General features: G+C 33.0%; 1 protein-coding gene and 1 pseudogene across 3 annotated transcripts; both read left to right on the forward strand.

Annotated features, from left to right (window-relative positions):
• The first annotated feature begins 249 nt into the window (after nucleotides 1–249).
• On the forward strand, nucleotides 250–2,083 carry LOC149498572 (benzyl alcohol O-benzoyltransferase-like). 2 transcript variants are annotated; one of them, XM_089717381.1, is made up of 2 exons: nucleotides 250–826; nucleotides 968–2,083. In XM_089717381.1, exons 1-2 carry the CDS (start codon nucleotides 386–388, stop codon nucleotides 1,874–1,876), a joined length of 1,350 nt encoding a protein of 449 aa, XP_089573507.1. In that variant the 5' UTR covers nucleotides 250–385; the 3' UTR covers nucleotides 1,877–2,083. The 2 variants fall into 2 exon arrangements, with proteins under 2 accessions (XP_089573507.1, XP_089573508.1); XM_089717382.1 differs by having other exon boundaries at nucleotides 255–826; nucleotides 971–2,083.
• Nucleotides 2,084–4,868: 2,785 nt separating this feature from the next.
• LOC149498573 (benzyl alcohol O-benzoyltransferase-like) lies at nucleotides 4,869–11,929 on the forward strand (annotated as a pseudogene). The gene is made up of 4 exons (XR_016319500.1): nucleotides 4,869–5,570; nucleotides 6,272–6,319; nucleotides 10,424–10,831; nucleotides 10,975–11,929. The product of XR_016319500.1 is annotated as a benzyl alcohol O-benzoyltransferase-like (transcript).
• The last annotated feature ends 4,879 nt before the right edge of the window (nucleotides 11,930–16,808 follow it).

The raw sequence follows: 16,808 nt of genomic DNA on the forward strand, positions 1-16,808 counted from the left end.
TATATCAATAGATCCAAATTGAAATCTTTTGCCTTAATATTAAAAAAAAATAAAAAAAATATATATTTTTAATTGAAAAATTATATACACTCCTCATTATATTTACCTAAATAAGATCAGAAGTATGTGGACAAATCAATGAAAATAGAAATCATTTTTAAAATCATTCATACTTATTTTTTTTATCAGAAATATTCCCTTTTCAATAAAAAAAAAAAATCATATCATAAAAACGTCGTTATCTTGTGAATTTTTTGCGTGGAAAATTGTCATATGACTATCTTCTTCTATAAATAAATGCATATCGCCATGTCAAGATCACCTATCTGCAGAGCTGTGTCTTTCTACTTGATTACTAACTTGGTGTTCGTTTTCTGCCTAGTTAATGGCACCACCTGCGCCCATTTTCAAGGTTCAGAGGTGTGAACCGGAACTAATCACACCTTCAAAGCCTACCCCTCACGAGTTCAAGCCATTATCGGACATTGATGATCAAGAAGGTCTTCGATTCCATATCCCAGTCATACAAATTTATCGTCATGACCCCTCAGTGGAAGGGAAAGACCCTGTTCAGGTTATTAGAAATGCTATTGCTAAAGCTCTTGTTTTTTACTATCCATTCGCTGGCAGGATTAGAGAAGGGCCTAACCGTAAGCTCATTATGGATTGCAATGGTGAAGGTGTTTTATTTATTGAAGCTGATGCCAATGTCAGTCTTGATCAGTCCGGCGATGCTCTTCAACCTCCATGTCCTTTCTTGGATGAGCTCCTTTTTGATGTGCCTGGCTCTAGTCGGATACTAAATTGCCCTGTCATACTGATTCAGGTAAGTTCTTAACAAGTTTCGGTTCACTAGCACTCAAAACTGAAATTGTTTCCAGAACTCTTAGTCGGTAAATTTTAATTAAAACCTAATTGAGCCTTGTTCCTAAATGAAATAATACAAAGAAATTTTTGTTTGTTTTAGCAGGTCACACGCTTTAAATGTGGCGGTTTCACATTTGCTATCCGTCTCAATCATACCATGAGTGATGCTTTTGGTCTAGCTCAGTTCTTGTCAGCCATAGCCGAGATGGCGCGTGGAAGACAATCCCCTTCTATTTTCCCAGTATGGGAAAGACATGTACTTGATGCAAGAAACCCACCCCACGTGACCTGCATCCACCGAGAATATGATCACATAGAAAATGACCAAGGAATTCCATTTTCACTGGATGACATAGTTCATAGAGCCATTTTTATTAGCCCTTCTTTGATATCTACTCTTCGCAGTAGATATATTCCTCCTCATCTTCCTCGTTGCACTGATGTTGAAATATTAACTGCATGTTTATGGAAATGTCGCACTATTGCGCTTCAGCCAGACGCCGGACAAGAAATGCGATTGATGTTAATTAACAATGCGCGCAAGCTTAATCCTCCTCTATTACCAGAAGGGTATTACGGTAACGGATTTATCCTGTCAACGGCGGTTGCGACTGCCGAAGAAATTTCTAAGAATCCAATAGGTTATGGACTGGAATTGATAAGAAAGGCTAAAATGGAATTCGATAGAGAGTGTATAAAATCGGTGGCAGATCTACTGGTGATTAAAGGTAGGCCTCATTTTGCTGTAGACGGTACCTACATGGTGTCGGATGTGAGATATGCAGGGTTTAAAGAAGTGGATTTTGGATGGGGCAATGCAATCTATGGCGGGCCTGCAAAAGCCATCCCTATATATGCAAGCTTTTACGTACCGTTTGAACGTAAGAAAGGTGAAAATGGAATTGTAATTCCAATTTGTTTGCCAGCCCAAGCAATGGAAAGATTTGTGAAGGAGCTGAAGAATTTGTTGGACGATAATAGATCCTCCCTTATTATGTCTGCTCTCTAGGTTAACTGGAATTGCTTTTTTTTTTTATTTTTCCTTTTTTTTTCTTTAGCATTGGAGAAAGGGAATTTGAAACGGCATATATTATTAGGTCATACATGCACTGGCGTATGTCTTGGCGTGTTAAGTGGTATTATTGTTACTTATGATGCACTTTGAATATCTTGCTTTGAAGTGTTCGAGCATGCAATAATAAAATTTGTTTCGTGATATTAGGTCATCTTTGGTAGGACACAATATTATAATGTAATAAAAATATAATGAATCAACATTTAATTACTACGTAACGTAATGACTATTTTATTTTTATGTTTATTCTAATTAGGTTAAATGCATAAATTTACCTTTTAATTTTGTTATTTTGGTAGTTTCAATTTTGATGAAAACCTATTATGCTTCTAAAATCATGAATTTTAATAACTTTATGCACTTTTCCAAACTAATAAAATAATTTTTATGGTTTTAGTTTTATATACAAAATATTAATTTGACGTGTGGTTAACACAACTTTTGATCAATAGCTTTATACTTTTTTTAATCATTTAATAGATATTCCATTGATTTAATTATTCCACGATAGAATTGTAAAGGCCCAATGCATAAATTTTACCCTGTAGTTTAACGATTATCCTTGTGATCCCCTGAACTATTGTGGGGAACCCATCACGATCCTGTATTTTCACATTTCAATAATAATTATGCCTCTCGCTTAAAATAAAATGAGAAAGTATAAGATCATGATTGAACCTCTACAAAGATATTTTATTTTGGTGAGGGGCATAATTATTATTGAAATGTAAAAGTATAGAATCATGATTATAAAATAATATAATCAATGCAAATTATAGATAGTATTTGGGTAACCATTTGGTCTCGTTTGATATAATTAATTATATTCTTATTATATGTTTATTATAGTCTTATCATGTTTAAAAAATAAATAGTACATAAAATGATATATTATTTAAAATAATAAACTTTAGTCGCATTTTTTAATAATATAATTGCACATGAAGTATTATATTTAAATATACTAACTAAAAAATTTATATTTATAGAGAAAAATTAATAGCCAATCAAAATTAAATTACCCTTATTTTTCAACCAATAGAATCAATCTATAAATTTAACATGGACATATATACTACCAAAAGAATTTATATTTAAAGTTCAGAATAATATTTATATTAATTTAACTTTATTAATTGTTGGTACTGAAACCCCCGGTTTGTCAAAATGATTCAAGGTTAGGTTAGGTATTACCTAAAGAATATTAATTATGAAAATAAATAAATATGCCAAAAAAAAGTAAAAGCAACAAGAATATTATCATAATTGGTCGACATTGCCGCACCTCTTTTAATTTGGCTATCTCTTTATTTTTATTTTTGTTTTTGTTTCCCTCTGGAGACTATAAAGGACACGAGTTAAAACTACTAATTTTATTGTAATTGCAGTATAAATTGGAGTTTACGCGACTGTAATAATCATTTTAATTGCTTTCTCTTTTATTCTTAGCTCATATTATTGGTTAATTATTATTATTCGTATAATTATCAAATCAATATATTAAATTATCATTATTTTTTCAATGATCCATAAATTTAGTAGGATGTATATACTAATTCAAGAATTTATATTTAAATGGAAAATTAATACCCAATCAAAATAAAATTACCTTTATTTTTTCAACCAATAGAATTAAAATCTTTTAAGATATTTTTGTTAATCCATAAATTTAGTAAGGGCATTTTAAAAATTCAATATTCCTCCATTCGTACATTTATATATATTCGTGTTTTTTGTTATGTTTTTTTTTATCAGCAAATAAAATATTTTATTAATTTTTTAACATATCCAGGAAATACTTAACATTCAAAAGTAACTGTACTCAAGCCATTAGGCTTACCGAAAAAAAACCCCACCTATTCTATGAATATTAAGTGAAAAACCCTCGAAAAACCTCAAAATACATGAGTATAAAAAGAAAACTCAAAAAATCTCTAACTACTTATTGTGTATAGTGTTTTTTTTTTTTTTTACATGTGTTGCATGTTGTTATTATTTGGTATTAGTCATTGTTTATACTCATTAATTTATTCGTATATATTATTAAGTATGATTATAATTTTTCTCCTATATTCTCTAGATATTTATATAATATTAAGACATGATTTTATGTATAACAAACTTAAATTAAAATTTATCGCTATTTAAGTAATATTCATATATAAACCAATAATATTTTTCTTGAACTAATTTTAATATGATAGGGCAACATTAAAAGCCAGGTATATTTAATAGAATAATTATAGACGATAAAATAAAAAATTATTATTAATTATAAGATTAGATGTGCCAAAATTAAAAATTATTATTATTTATAAAATATTAATTATTAATTTTAAAAAGCTAATAAAATTATCGAGAAGATTAAAAACTTTGGAATTTATATGAAGAAATTAATTTTTATCCGATCATATATACACACATAAGCCATATATAGCATTAAGGTCTAGATCAAATATTTTCTTCAAAAAGAACGAAAACATTGTGACTTACTATTAAATTCAAACTTGGTGGAATTCTTAATTCAAATACGTGTGGATCTTATATTAAATTATAATTTATACTAATAAATGAAAAAAATTCAATGAACTCATATTTACGGTTCAAGTGACAATTATATCTTTAATTATATCTTTGCATTTGAAAATATAATTTAGTGATAATTATATATACTATCTATCAATATATTCAAATTGAAATCTTTCTCCTTAAGAAAAAAAAAAAAAGAAAACAATTATATTTTTTTAGTTAAAAAATTATATACATACCGGATTACACTTACCTAAATAAGATCATAAGTATGTTCAAATAACCTAAAAATTCAATTTCATAGATTTTTTTGTTTAAAAGTTTAGTGTTTAATTGCAACCAATGAGATTATACAATGAGATTTAAAAAGGAATATTTAATTATTGCTAAATTGGACTTATAAACGAGTTTGAAATCTTCAAACCGGATAAAAACTTATAAATCAGTTGAAAACCGGACCAAACCGTTGAGTTGGATCGAACTAATTCGAATCGAACCGGAATGGTATGAAAAACCTGGAAGCCTCTCTTTTCTTTTTTGTATTTCCTTGTTCTTCTCCTCTTCTCTTCTTCGTTCCAGCGCCGCTCAACCTTTTTCTCTCTCCTCTTTTCCGGTCACCACAGACAGGTCCAACGGACTCCCTTCGCGCCACCAGTCTCTCTCCTTGTCTCCCTCTGTTTCTGTTCTCGGTGGACGCAGCAGAGGCAAGCTGCGATTTCGGCTTTCGATCGCCGCTCCTCCCGATCTCAGCCACCGACCGCCTTTGCTCAGGTCGCATCTTCCCCCCGCTCGCGACTCCGACTTCTGCTGCAGCACAGGCGAGCTGCGGTTCGTCCCTTTTGGATCGACAGTGACATAAACGCGGCACTAAGCTCCTGTCGAGCCTGTTCCGGCCGATTAGAGGGCCGATCTCGCCCAACAGACACCAAATATGGATTCATTATTGAAATCCGAACCAGGTAGATGCCAAGAGTGCTCAATTCCGAGCAGCCACAGTTTCCCGACCACCGTCGACGGTGTCGCCGGTGACCGGCCGGCCGGTGACCCCAGGAGGCAGAAGCGAGAATTATACTGAAATCCGGATTCTGATTTTTAATCGGTATATTTTAATTTGTTAAATTCAATATAAATTTCAAGTTTTGAAATTGTTGTTATTAACTAAATTAGTTTTAATTAAAATAATTAAGGTTAAGAATAAGATAAGATTTTATCAAATTAGAGCAAATTAAATATTTAAGTGTTATACGAATTATTTGGAGGACTTGAAAATGATTTAAGTAAAATGAATGGAAAATGATTTAAGTAAAATGAAATTTATTATTGAATGGGTAACAATTATTTTAAGATGGTGATGGAATATGTTATTTAGAGGATATAATATTTTGAGTTAAGATTAATTGAGTAAGGATTATTTATATTTGGTTATATAAAATATTTATTATTTGGCGACTAGTTAAGGAAGTAAACCATACCGAGATGAAAATATATAAGAATATATTGGGATTAGATCGAAGGTTATATTAATTTATAAGTTATGAGTTAAACATAAAATTATTATTTGTGATTATTAAATTATTGATTGATCGATATATGAACTATGTGAGTAATAGTCGATAAGTGTATTAAATAGTTAATACTTGAATAAATAGAAAGTTCTGTTTGAAGGAAAATATTATCAGAAATATCGATAAGATTTAGATAAATTAAAGCAGTCTAAACAGATATATGATAGGTTAATTATTATTTAAGGAAAATCATCTGTTTAATGCAATCTTTTCTTTATATTTGAATTTTATCTAGATTATCCGTGTTTGTCAACGGCTCTTGCTAGTCAAAATTCAAATGGAGGTTTGATTCTTCTTTTATCACTGTGAGTAATAATAAATGATACATGCCATCATTTTCGTACATGCATTGACCATTTCACATCTTATAAATATATAAATACAAATGATACTCAGCCTTCACTATTTTAATATTAAATTATAGAAATAACATTATTTACATTATGATCTACCATGTAAATTATAGTAATATAAGCATATGAGAATTAAATATTTATACATATTCCATAATTATATTCCCATGTGCTTATTAATTTCCTATGCAATTTACTACATTATGCGAGTTGATTGGATTACTTGTGATGTGATAATGTTATGCCTTGTATTCAGGTAGAATTGGGATGAAGTGGGTCACCATGAGATTGTGAATTTAGAATTTATATTAGGGGTGTAGATACTAATTAAAGAATTTATATTTAAATGGAAAACTAATAACCGGTCAAATTTAGATTACATTTATTTTTTCAACCAATAGAATTAAAATATTTTAAGATATTTTTGTCGATCCATAAATTTAGTAAGGAAATTTTAAAAACTCAATATTTCTTCATTTGTATTTTTATATATATTAGTGTTTTTTTGTTAGATTTTTTTACGGGCAGGAAAAACTTAACATTCAAAGACAATTATACCTCAGTGTCACGACCCGATTCCATGGGCCGGGCCGGCACTAGGGCCCAGGTAAGCTTAAAGCCCCCGAGGCCCGTAGTAAACCTGAAACACTAAAAAATTTCTATCTCAATATAATTATATCGTCTATGTTAAAACATGACTAATTATTCACAAATTCTACAACTGCGGAGTCATTAACTACTTGATATACATAGCTTTTTATACATATAATTACATAATAAAATTATTACGGAACTGGAAAAATTTCTCTATTGCTCTGCGCCGAAGAAACATAGCCTAACTCAAATTAAAGAAAACTTAATTCCTAAAAAAAAAGAATTTCAAACAAGACATGTGAGACTTCTAAGGAGTGATAATTTTTGCACCACACACGCAGTCACACAAATGTGTAAACATATTAATCTAGTCATCCGACTAGTTATATGCTCACGCAGCCAGTCACACAAATGGCAAGTCATCAGCACTCACAATCAATAACATCTTCATATAATCACATCACGTGGAAATTAGTCAGTGGAGTTACCGAACCCTGGATGAGCCGTCCTCCCACATGGCTCATCCTCTCACATGTGCACCAGGGAGCCGATCCCCCATACTGGCCGACCGGTCTAACCCTCACTTGACCAGCCCTCTCATTTTTTTTTTTTTCCATTCTCTCTTTTCTTTTTCATACCAACAGGAGGCAATCCGGTCGTCTCCATCAAATCTAGATCATCAGACGCTCACAACAGGAGGCCACCCTGCGGGCTGCGATCAAACTTAGAGTATCCGGTGCGCCCAAATAAAGAAGCCAACCTGTGGCTAACAGTAACGGTAACAGTAGGTGCACACGGGGGCGCCGATCTCCCATTTACCCGGCCGACGGTCCAGTTTCACAATTCATCATAATCAGGATCCATGCTTTATCGACCGTCCTCACAAACTCATGGTGATCCACTTCATCCCAATTCCACACAAGCAAAGCACAGCAATATCACAACACAATTAAGCAAACATTGCAATCAAATGCAGACATATTATTCAATTTGACATCGTAATGCAATGCACAATTAAGCATCCAAAACCAATGCAAATAAATAAATAAATAATTAGTATTAGCAATTAACAACAATAATAAAATAAATAACAATATTAACAATAATAATGTAGATAAATGAATGAATATGTAAATAGTTAAATGAATAATAAAGATTATAAACACCCAACTCACTATATTTATTATGTACCAAATTATAGAACTAACCTAAATAAACTTATTAATCATGTTGTTAATTAAAATTTAGTCTAATTTCTATCAAAATTTCGGCAGCATCTCCCCTGAAAATAGGATTATCTACCTGTTTAATTAACATAATAATATATTGTATATTTATTAATTAATACACACAGCCCATCCATCGGGCAATTCAAATCAACTAATCCCGTCCGCCATAATTTTATTTTTCAATCATTCGATCAATCATTTCAGACAGCCAATCAGCTTCAAGCTACAGATATCATCCATCACACTTACATATACACACTTAATAATTCCAAATCAACTAATTAGCAATTTATATTAACCTCTAAGCGTGGTTCAATAATATTGTTAATTGCCCCTATAACTATTTACTTTAAATTATAATTTCTCCTAACGATATTTATTAAAATTCCTAAATTGACTTACATAAATATTAGCAAGGAAGTCTTATCTCATTAATAAACCTCCTAATTATAATTATAGCGCATGTAATTTAATTGTCAATGTTCTAAACCAATTTGCTATTACGTTATTCTAAAGAACCTAAACCAGTTAACTAATCATATTCGCTATCGCAATTACCACATACTAACCAATTTAACCTTATTTACAAAGGACTATAAATGTTCTATATATTTTTAAGCTATTTCTATACCTAATTTCTTATTATTCAACTTAATCTATTTAATTACTCAATTAGATTCATTAATCAATTAATTCTTTTTATATGTATAAAAATTGAGAATTTAGTCTTAAAGCGTACCAATTAAGAATCGGGCGACGATTCCGGGATCAGCGTGAAGGGGAGAAAATTATGTCTATCGAGGCCTCACCGGAGTGTCGCCGGCCGGTCACTGGACCGCCGCCGCTGCCGCCGTGCACGATGGCCGGAAAACCGATACCGCCCAGAAAATTGCAAGGTCACCACCACTTGACTCCAATTTTCGCGAGGAGTTCAAATCCACCATCGGTTTGATGAGGCAGTGGCTCGTTTGGCCGGATCGACCTCCACAGCCACCTTCAAGCCGCCATCCATGGTGGGTTGTCAAAACTCAAGCAAGATCACAAATCAATGGAGGGGAATTGTTCACGTGGAGGAGAGGAGTCGATCGAGACCTTAAGTTCACCTTGAGCCCGTCGGAAATGGCGAGAAGTCGCCGGAGGTCAAAGGGTATGACTGTCGGAGGAGATGGTCTCGATTCGCGCCGCTGGAGGTCCAATCGGAGCGAGGGGAGGTTGGAAATGTGACCAGCATCGCCAGAAGAACCGGTCGCCGCCTTCATCTTGTTGAACGGTGGCCGGAAACGCGAAGGAGAGGGAGAGGAGAGACTGTCGTGCGCGCGCGAGGAGGAAGAAGGGAAAAAGGAAGGAGAGAAAAGAAAGAGAAAGAAAAGGAAGGAAGAAAAGTGGGCTGGGCCATTTCGGTTCGATTCGAACCGGTTCGTTCTGATTCAGTGATTGGTCTCATCGTTTGGTTTTCGAGTTTTTCACTCGGTTTTCGGCTTATTCGTATGGTTTTTGAAAAATCAATTTGCGTTTCGGGTCCGGTTCAATATTTTAATTATTTTAATTAGGTTTCATAACATTTCCTCCATTAACTAAATAAGATTAAAAAAAAATATAGTTAGTAATCATATTTGATTTTTAGGAAAATTAATTTATATATATACCTACTAGATTAATTGCTGGACTTTCATTTATTACTCGAGAATTTAACTGTTCTCGATTCAAAGTTTTCGACATTATATTTGGGCTTGGGCCCAATTTGCAAAAATTTGAACTCGAATTAAAATTATTCACTATTTATGGCCCATACCGTCAAAAATTCAAATTTTTGATTTAAAAAAAATTCAAAGGTTTCGAAAATAAAAATTCAGGGTGTTTCACTAAGCCATGGGCTTACCCAAAAAAACTCCAACTTATTCTATGAATGTTAAGTGAAAAAATCTCCAAAAACCTCAATGAAAATAGAAATTATTTTTAAAATTATTTATACTTCATTTTTTCTATCAGAAATATTCCCTTTTCAAAAAAAAAAAAAAAAAAAATCATCGTATAAAAACGTGTTACACGTTATCTTGTGAATTTTTTGTGCGGTGGAAAATTGTCATATGACTATCTTCTTCTCCTCCTATAAATAAATGCACATTGCCATGTCAAGGTCACCTATCTACAGAGCTGTGTCTTTCTACTTGATTACTAACTTGGCGTTCGTTTTCTGCCTAATTAATGGAGAGGTGTGAACCGGAACTAATCACACCTTCAAAGCCTACCCCCCATGAGTTCAAGCCATTATCGGACATTGATGATCAAGAAGGTCTTCGATTCCAGATCCCATTCATACAAATTTATCGTCATGGCCGCTCAATGGAAGGGAAAGACCCTGTTCAGGTTATTAGAAATGCTATTGCTAAAGCTCTTGTTTTTTACTATCCATTCGCTGGCAGGCTTAGAGAAGGTTCTAACCGTAAGCTCATTATGGATTGCAATGGTGAAGGTGTTTTATTTATTGAAGCTGATGCCAATGTCAGTCTTGATCAGTCCGGCGATGCTCTTCAACCTCCATTTCCTTTCTTGGATGAGCTCCTTTTTGATGTGCCTGGCTCTAGTGGGATACTAAATTGCCCTGTCATACTGATTCAGGTAAGTTCTTAACAAGTTTCGGTTCAGTAGCACTCAAAACTGAAATTGTTTCCAGAACTCTTGGTCGGTAAATTTTAATTAAAACCTAATTGAGCCTTATTCCTAAATGAAATAATACAAAGAAATCTTTGTTTGTTTGGCAGGTCACACGCTTTAAATGTGGTGGTTTCACATTTGCTATCCGTCTCAATCATACTATGAGTGATGGTCCTGGTCTAGCACAGTTCTTGTCAGCCATAGCCGAGATGGCGCGTGGAATACAATCCCCTTCTATTTTCCCAGTATGGGAAAGACATGTACTTGATGCACGAAACCCACCCCATGTGACCTGCATCCACCGAGAACATGATCACATAGAAAATGGCCAAGGAATTCCATTTCCACTTGATGACATAGTTCATAGAGCCATTTTTATTAGCCCTTCTGCTTTATCTACTCCTCGTAGTAGATATATTCCTCCTCATCTTCCTCGTTGCACTGATGTTGAAATATTAACTGCATGTTTATGGAAATGTCGCACTATTGCGCTTCAGCCAGGCGCCGGACAAGAAATGCGACTGATGTTACTTAACAACGCGTGCAAGTTTAATCCTCCTCTATTACCAGAAGGGTATTACAGTAACGGATTTGTCCAGTCAACGGCAGTTACAGACTGCTGGAGAAATTTCCAAGAATCCAATAGGTTATGGATTAGAACTGATAAGAAAGGCTAAAATGGAATTCGATAGAGAGTATATAAAATCAGTGGCAGATCTACTGGTGATTAAGGGTAGGCCTCATTTTGCTGCAGAAGGTACTTACGTTGTGTCGGATGTGAGACATGCAGGGTTTAAAGAAGTGGATTTTGGATGGGGCAAAGCAATCTATGGCGGGCCATTCCTATAGTAGCAAGCTTTTACGTACCCTTTGAAAGTAAGAAAGGTGAAAATGGAATTGTAATTCAAATTTGTTTGTTGGACGATAACACAGTTATTGATGTCAATAGATCCTCCCTTATTATGTTTGCTTTGTAGGTTAGGTGGCGGTGTTGTTATTTGTAATGGAACCGTTTAGGCAAACAATTTCCATAATGAATAAATGTTAGATTTTATATTTTTATATCATAGAAAAGTAATTACTGTGAAGTAATTACTTTACAGTGCATTAATGAATGGCAATCTGGAAATTCTTCAATATCACTTGCTTCAGCTTTGAAGTGTACGCAGATATGTGGTTAACGCAATTTTTTATCAGTAGCTTTATATTTTTTAATCATTTAACAAATATTTTAATTAATTTAATTTTACAAGTTAAAATATGTAAGATGTAATTTTATAAATTAAAATATTAAATGATCAAAATAAAAATTGAAAATGCTAAAAAATTAAAATAATAAAATTCAAGAGTAAATTTACGTATTTTTTGAAATTTTAAATAAGGATGAATGATATTTTTGAATATGCTAACGTACAGTAAAAGTCTAAAAGAGAGAGATATACATACTTATCCATTTTATTAATTATTGTTGACTCAATGGTCAATTTTATTTTGAAATTTTGATGAATATACAAAACAAATAAATTTAATATTCTTGTAAACAAATAAATTTATTATTCTTGTATGTGCTAATATTATTTTATGCAGATTTTTAAAATATGAAAATTATTGAAGAAATGAAGTTCCTACAACCCAAGATTTTTATTTTAAGACCTTGAAGATAATGAAGATATTTTCTATTGTTTAGTATTATAATATGTCTTAGGAAATTATTGTAAGATAGAGAGTAAATAATTTTAGAAGCACAAATTTATTTTATATCTCTCTCAAAATTGTTTTGAAATGTTTTTGAATAAATTTATTAAAAGGATATAGTCAAAATCTTTACTGAAACGACCCGAAAATTTAATTTCGTAGAATTTTCATTTAAAGACTAAATTTTTTATTTTCAACCAATGAGATTATACCAGCTAGTATTATATTATTGCTAAACTGGACCCATTAACCAATTTGATTTTTCGAAAACCAAGCGAAAAACTCAAAAACCAAGCAAATCGAGCCGAATCATTGAATTAGACCAAACCGGTTCGAATCGAACCGGAATGGCCTAGAAGCCCCAAGATTTTTTTTTTCTTTCTTTTCTTTTTTTTTCTTTTCTTTTTCCCTTCTTCTTCCTGGCGCCAGCACCAAGCGCGCGACCTCCTCTCCCCCTTTCCTCTCTTCGTTTCCGGCCACCACGCGAGGAAAGCAAGGCGGCGCTCAACTCCATTCACGCCACCAATCGCGTCTCTCGCTTTTCTTCGCGCCGAACGGCCTTGCAGTGGCGTAGCTCGAAGCTGCCTCCTTCGGCAACTCCCTCTCCTCCGGCCTTCCGGCGACTGCTATCAACAAGGTGAGCCGATCATGACTCCCTAACCTCCTTTCTTGGATTTTCTTGTGTCAATAGATAATTAACTGTGGGATTTAGGGAAATTCCTTGAAGAAATTTTGTTAAGGTGTCAAAAATTAAAATTTGGGATTTCATTAGATAATGGCATGATTTGTGTAAAGTGAAGAGGAATTTGTAATTTTCATGGAAATATTAAGCAAATTAGTGTCGAAATTGCTTGATCCCGGACTGCCGCCTCCCTCGCCACCCTGTACGGCGGCGATGCCGGCGGCCAGCGGTTGTTCCGGTCACCGGAGCATGGGTATGGCAGAATGTTGACCTTTTTATGTAGATTACGAATATACAGTTAGTTTTGCAACCCGAATTCAATTGACCTTCAAATAATTATTCGACGCAAATTTAGAAATTCGGTGTTATAGCTGAAAAAAAAAAACTGTAGAAGTTTAGATTTAGTGACCTTAGCAAATTTATGTGGATTAATTATCAAAGTAGGTACAATAAAATAATAAGATTTAAATTATTTAGATAGGATTATATATAAGTAGATTTAATTAAATAACAAGAAATAAGATTATCGGGATAGTCTATATATAAATAGAATATTTTTACTCTTCTATAAATAATTAAATTTGATTAGTCTGTGGTATTTGCGGTAGCCGGATATGTTTAATTAATTGGTTTAGAACTTTAGAAAATTTTAAGTGTTAATTAGATATTTACTCTTTGAATAGGAGTCAAGGATTTAATAGTTTTTAAATAATTGGCTGTAATGGGGTGTATGAACTAATTTAGTGTTTAAGCCCAATGAATTACAGTTAAATAGCTTTTTATCGTTGGGATTGATTTAGAAGATAAATATTTATATTGTTGAAGGTTCTTAGAAGCCGGTATACCTGATGAAATTAAAAGGTAGATAATTATACTTGTTGGGGTTGGTATATATGTTTAAGCTGTGTATTGGATTACTTGAGAGATGAGATTACTAAATTGTAACTTAATGGAAACATTGGTTTGTAATGCCTAATCTAGAATTTTAGTAATGATTAAAGAATGGTGGATATATTTTGGGTATTAAATAGAGAATTTTGAATTCCTTGAGTTAGCAGCAATTAATTAGTTGGTTCTTTGAATCATAATGTTTGGGATGGGTATTTGAAGTTGTAAATGAAGTTCTTGTAGGGTAGTGAGTTAGCTAGTGTGTAAAATATGAAAATTTAATCATGAAGTCTAGACTTTTAGATTTGGCAAGCAATTATTTCAATTTATTTATTTCTGGAAAATTGTAGCCTAGTATAGTACATTGAAGTTATAAATTTGATTTCGATAGGAATAGTTAGTTAATGTTTAATCCCTGATTTGGACTTAGAAAACTTTTATTTCTGCAAGTTGGCATCAACCATTTGTGTTTTTGTGTTGTATTAGAAGGATGTATATATATATATATACATATATATATATATATAAACAAGTAATGTATAATGGATAGACAATTTAAATGGTTTGTTAGCTATGACATTGCTATTGAAGGAGGATGGGAATTAAGTTGATTGATTGCCCGACGGATGGGCTGTGTGTATTGATTGATAAATATATAATAATACTGTGTTATCTAAACAGGTGGATAGTCCAATTTTTAGGGGAGGTGCTGCCGAAATTTCGATAGAACTTAGACTAGTTGTAATTAATAATATAATTAATAAGTTTATTTAGATAAATTCTATAATTTGTTACATAATAAATAAAGTACTCTAATTGTTTAATTATTGTCATTATTTTGTTCATTATTATTATTATTATTATTATTATTTATTTTATTATTGTTGTTTATTGTCAATACTATTATTTATTTATTTATTTGCATTGATTTTGGATGTTTAATTGTGCATTGCATTACGATGTTTAATTGATTAATATGTTTGCATTTGATTGCAATGTTTGATTAATTGTGTTGTGATAATGCTATGCTTTGTTTGTGTGGAATTGGGATGAAGTGGACCACCGTGGGTTTGTGAGGACGGTCTGTGATATGGATCCGAATATTATATAATATTTGACCGTCGGCCGGGAAAATGGGAGATCGGCGCCCCCGTGTGCACCTGATGATATGGATTATGTGGAAAACCACAGGATGGCTTCTTGTTGTTGCGCACCTGATAATCTAGATTTGATTGTAGCCCGCAGGGTGGCCTCCTGTTGTGAGCACTTGATGATCTAGATTGGATGGAGACCACCGGGTTGCCTCCTGTTGGTATGGAAAAGAAAAGAGAGAATGGAAATACAATGAGAGGACTGGTCAGTGAGGATTAGACCAGTTGGCCGTATGGGGGATCGGCTCCCTGGTGCACATGTATGAGAGGGCGAGCCATGTGTGAGGACGGCTCGTTGGGGTTTCAGGTGGCGCCACTGACTAATTTCCACGTGATGTGATTATATGAAGATGTTTATGATTGTGAGTGCTGGTGATATGCCATTTGTGTGCCTGGCTGCGTGAGCATATAACTAGTCGGATGACTAGATTAATATGTGTACACATTTGTGTGACTGCGTGTGTTGTGCAATAATTATTACTTCTTAGAAAACTCACATGTCTTGTTTGATTTTTCAGGAAGTAGGTTTTTCCTTTAATTCGATTTAGGCTATGTTTCTTCGGCGCAGGGCAATAAAGAATTTTTCCTAGTTCCATAATTATTTTGCTATGTATACTAACAGTTAGTGACTCCGCAGTTATAGGATTTGTATACTTTTAATCGTTTATTATTATAGATGAGATAATTATGTGAACCCATATTATAAATGTGATGCATTGTTAATTAGGCCCGAACTGTGGAATGTTGTAGCCGATAAATTTGGGCCGAGATTTAATAAAATATTGAGGTTATTTTTCATTATCATATGGGCTGAATGTTGAAATTTATACTGAGATAATAGATTCTAGTGTTTCAGGCTTACTACGGGCCTTGGGGGCCTTAAGCTTACCTGGGCCCTAGTGCCGGTCTGGCCCATGGAATCGGGTCATGACATTTACTCTTTACGTTTTTCCATCTAAAATATTTTTGGAGTAAATATTCTTGGTGGCTATTAAATGAAATTCTGCAAAAAGCAGTTTCTGATTTAATACAGCTGTCTGTTTCTAATACAGCTGGATGTTTCTACTGTAAAAGTTACACTGTTTTCTAAATTAAACTTTTCACCTCCAAACCTTGAGTGTGTAAATATTAAATGTGGTCTAACAGTCATTTTAATTGCAACCTATGCATTGCCTCTTGAGTTTAAAAATGTCAAAAACTTCATTGCTCATTAAAACAATAATCTCAACGTTAACTTCAAAAGAGAATATCATCTTTTGCAAAGAAGGGATTTTGCAAAGAGTATGAGTCCATTGTTCAAAGTTTAAATCTCTCAAAACTCTCTCTTCAATCCTCCTATTTTTTTTCGTTTTTTTGCTTCAAGAAAAATTTTTAAGAGAAAAGAAAATTTATTAACAGTTTTTTTCTGAAGAATAGTTCTGATCTTTAAATCTGTTTTCTAAATTCGTTTTCTGTTATTCCTGTGTTAATATTTGCATTTCTCTCTTTCTATATAGATTTTGTAGTCTGTTGTAGATAAATTTTT

The sequence above is a fragment of the Jatropha curcas genome, chromosome 2 (assembly GCF_041381405.1).
Source record: "Jatropha curcas cultivar XTBG-Jc1 chromosome 2, XTBG_Jcur_1.0, whole genome shotgun sequence".
Lineage (NCBI taxonomy): Eukaryota > Viridiplantae > Streptophyta > Magnoliopsida > Malpighiales > Euphorbiaceae > Jatropha > Jatropha curcas.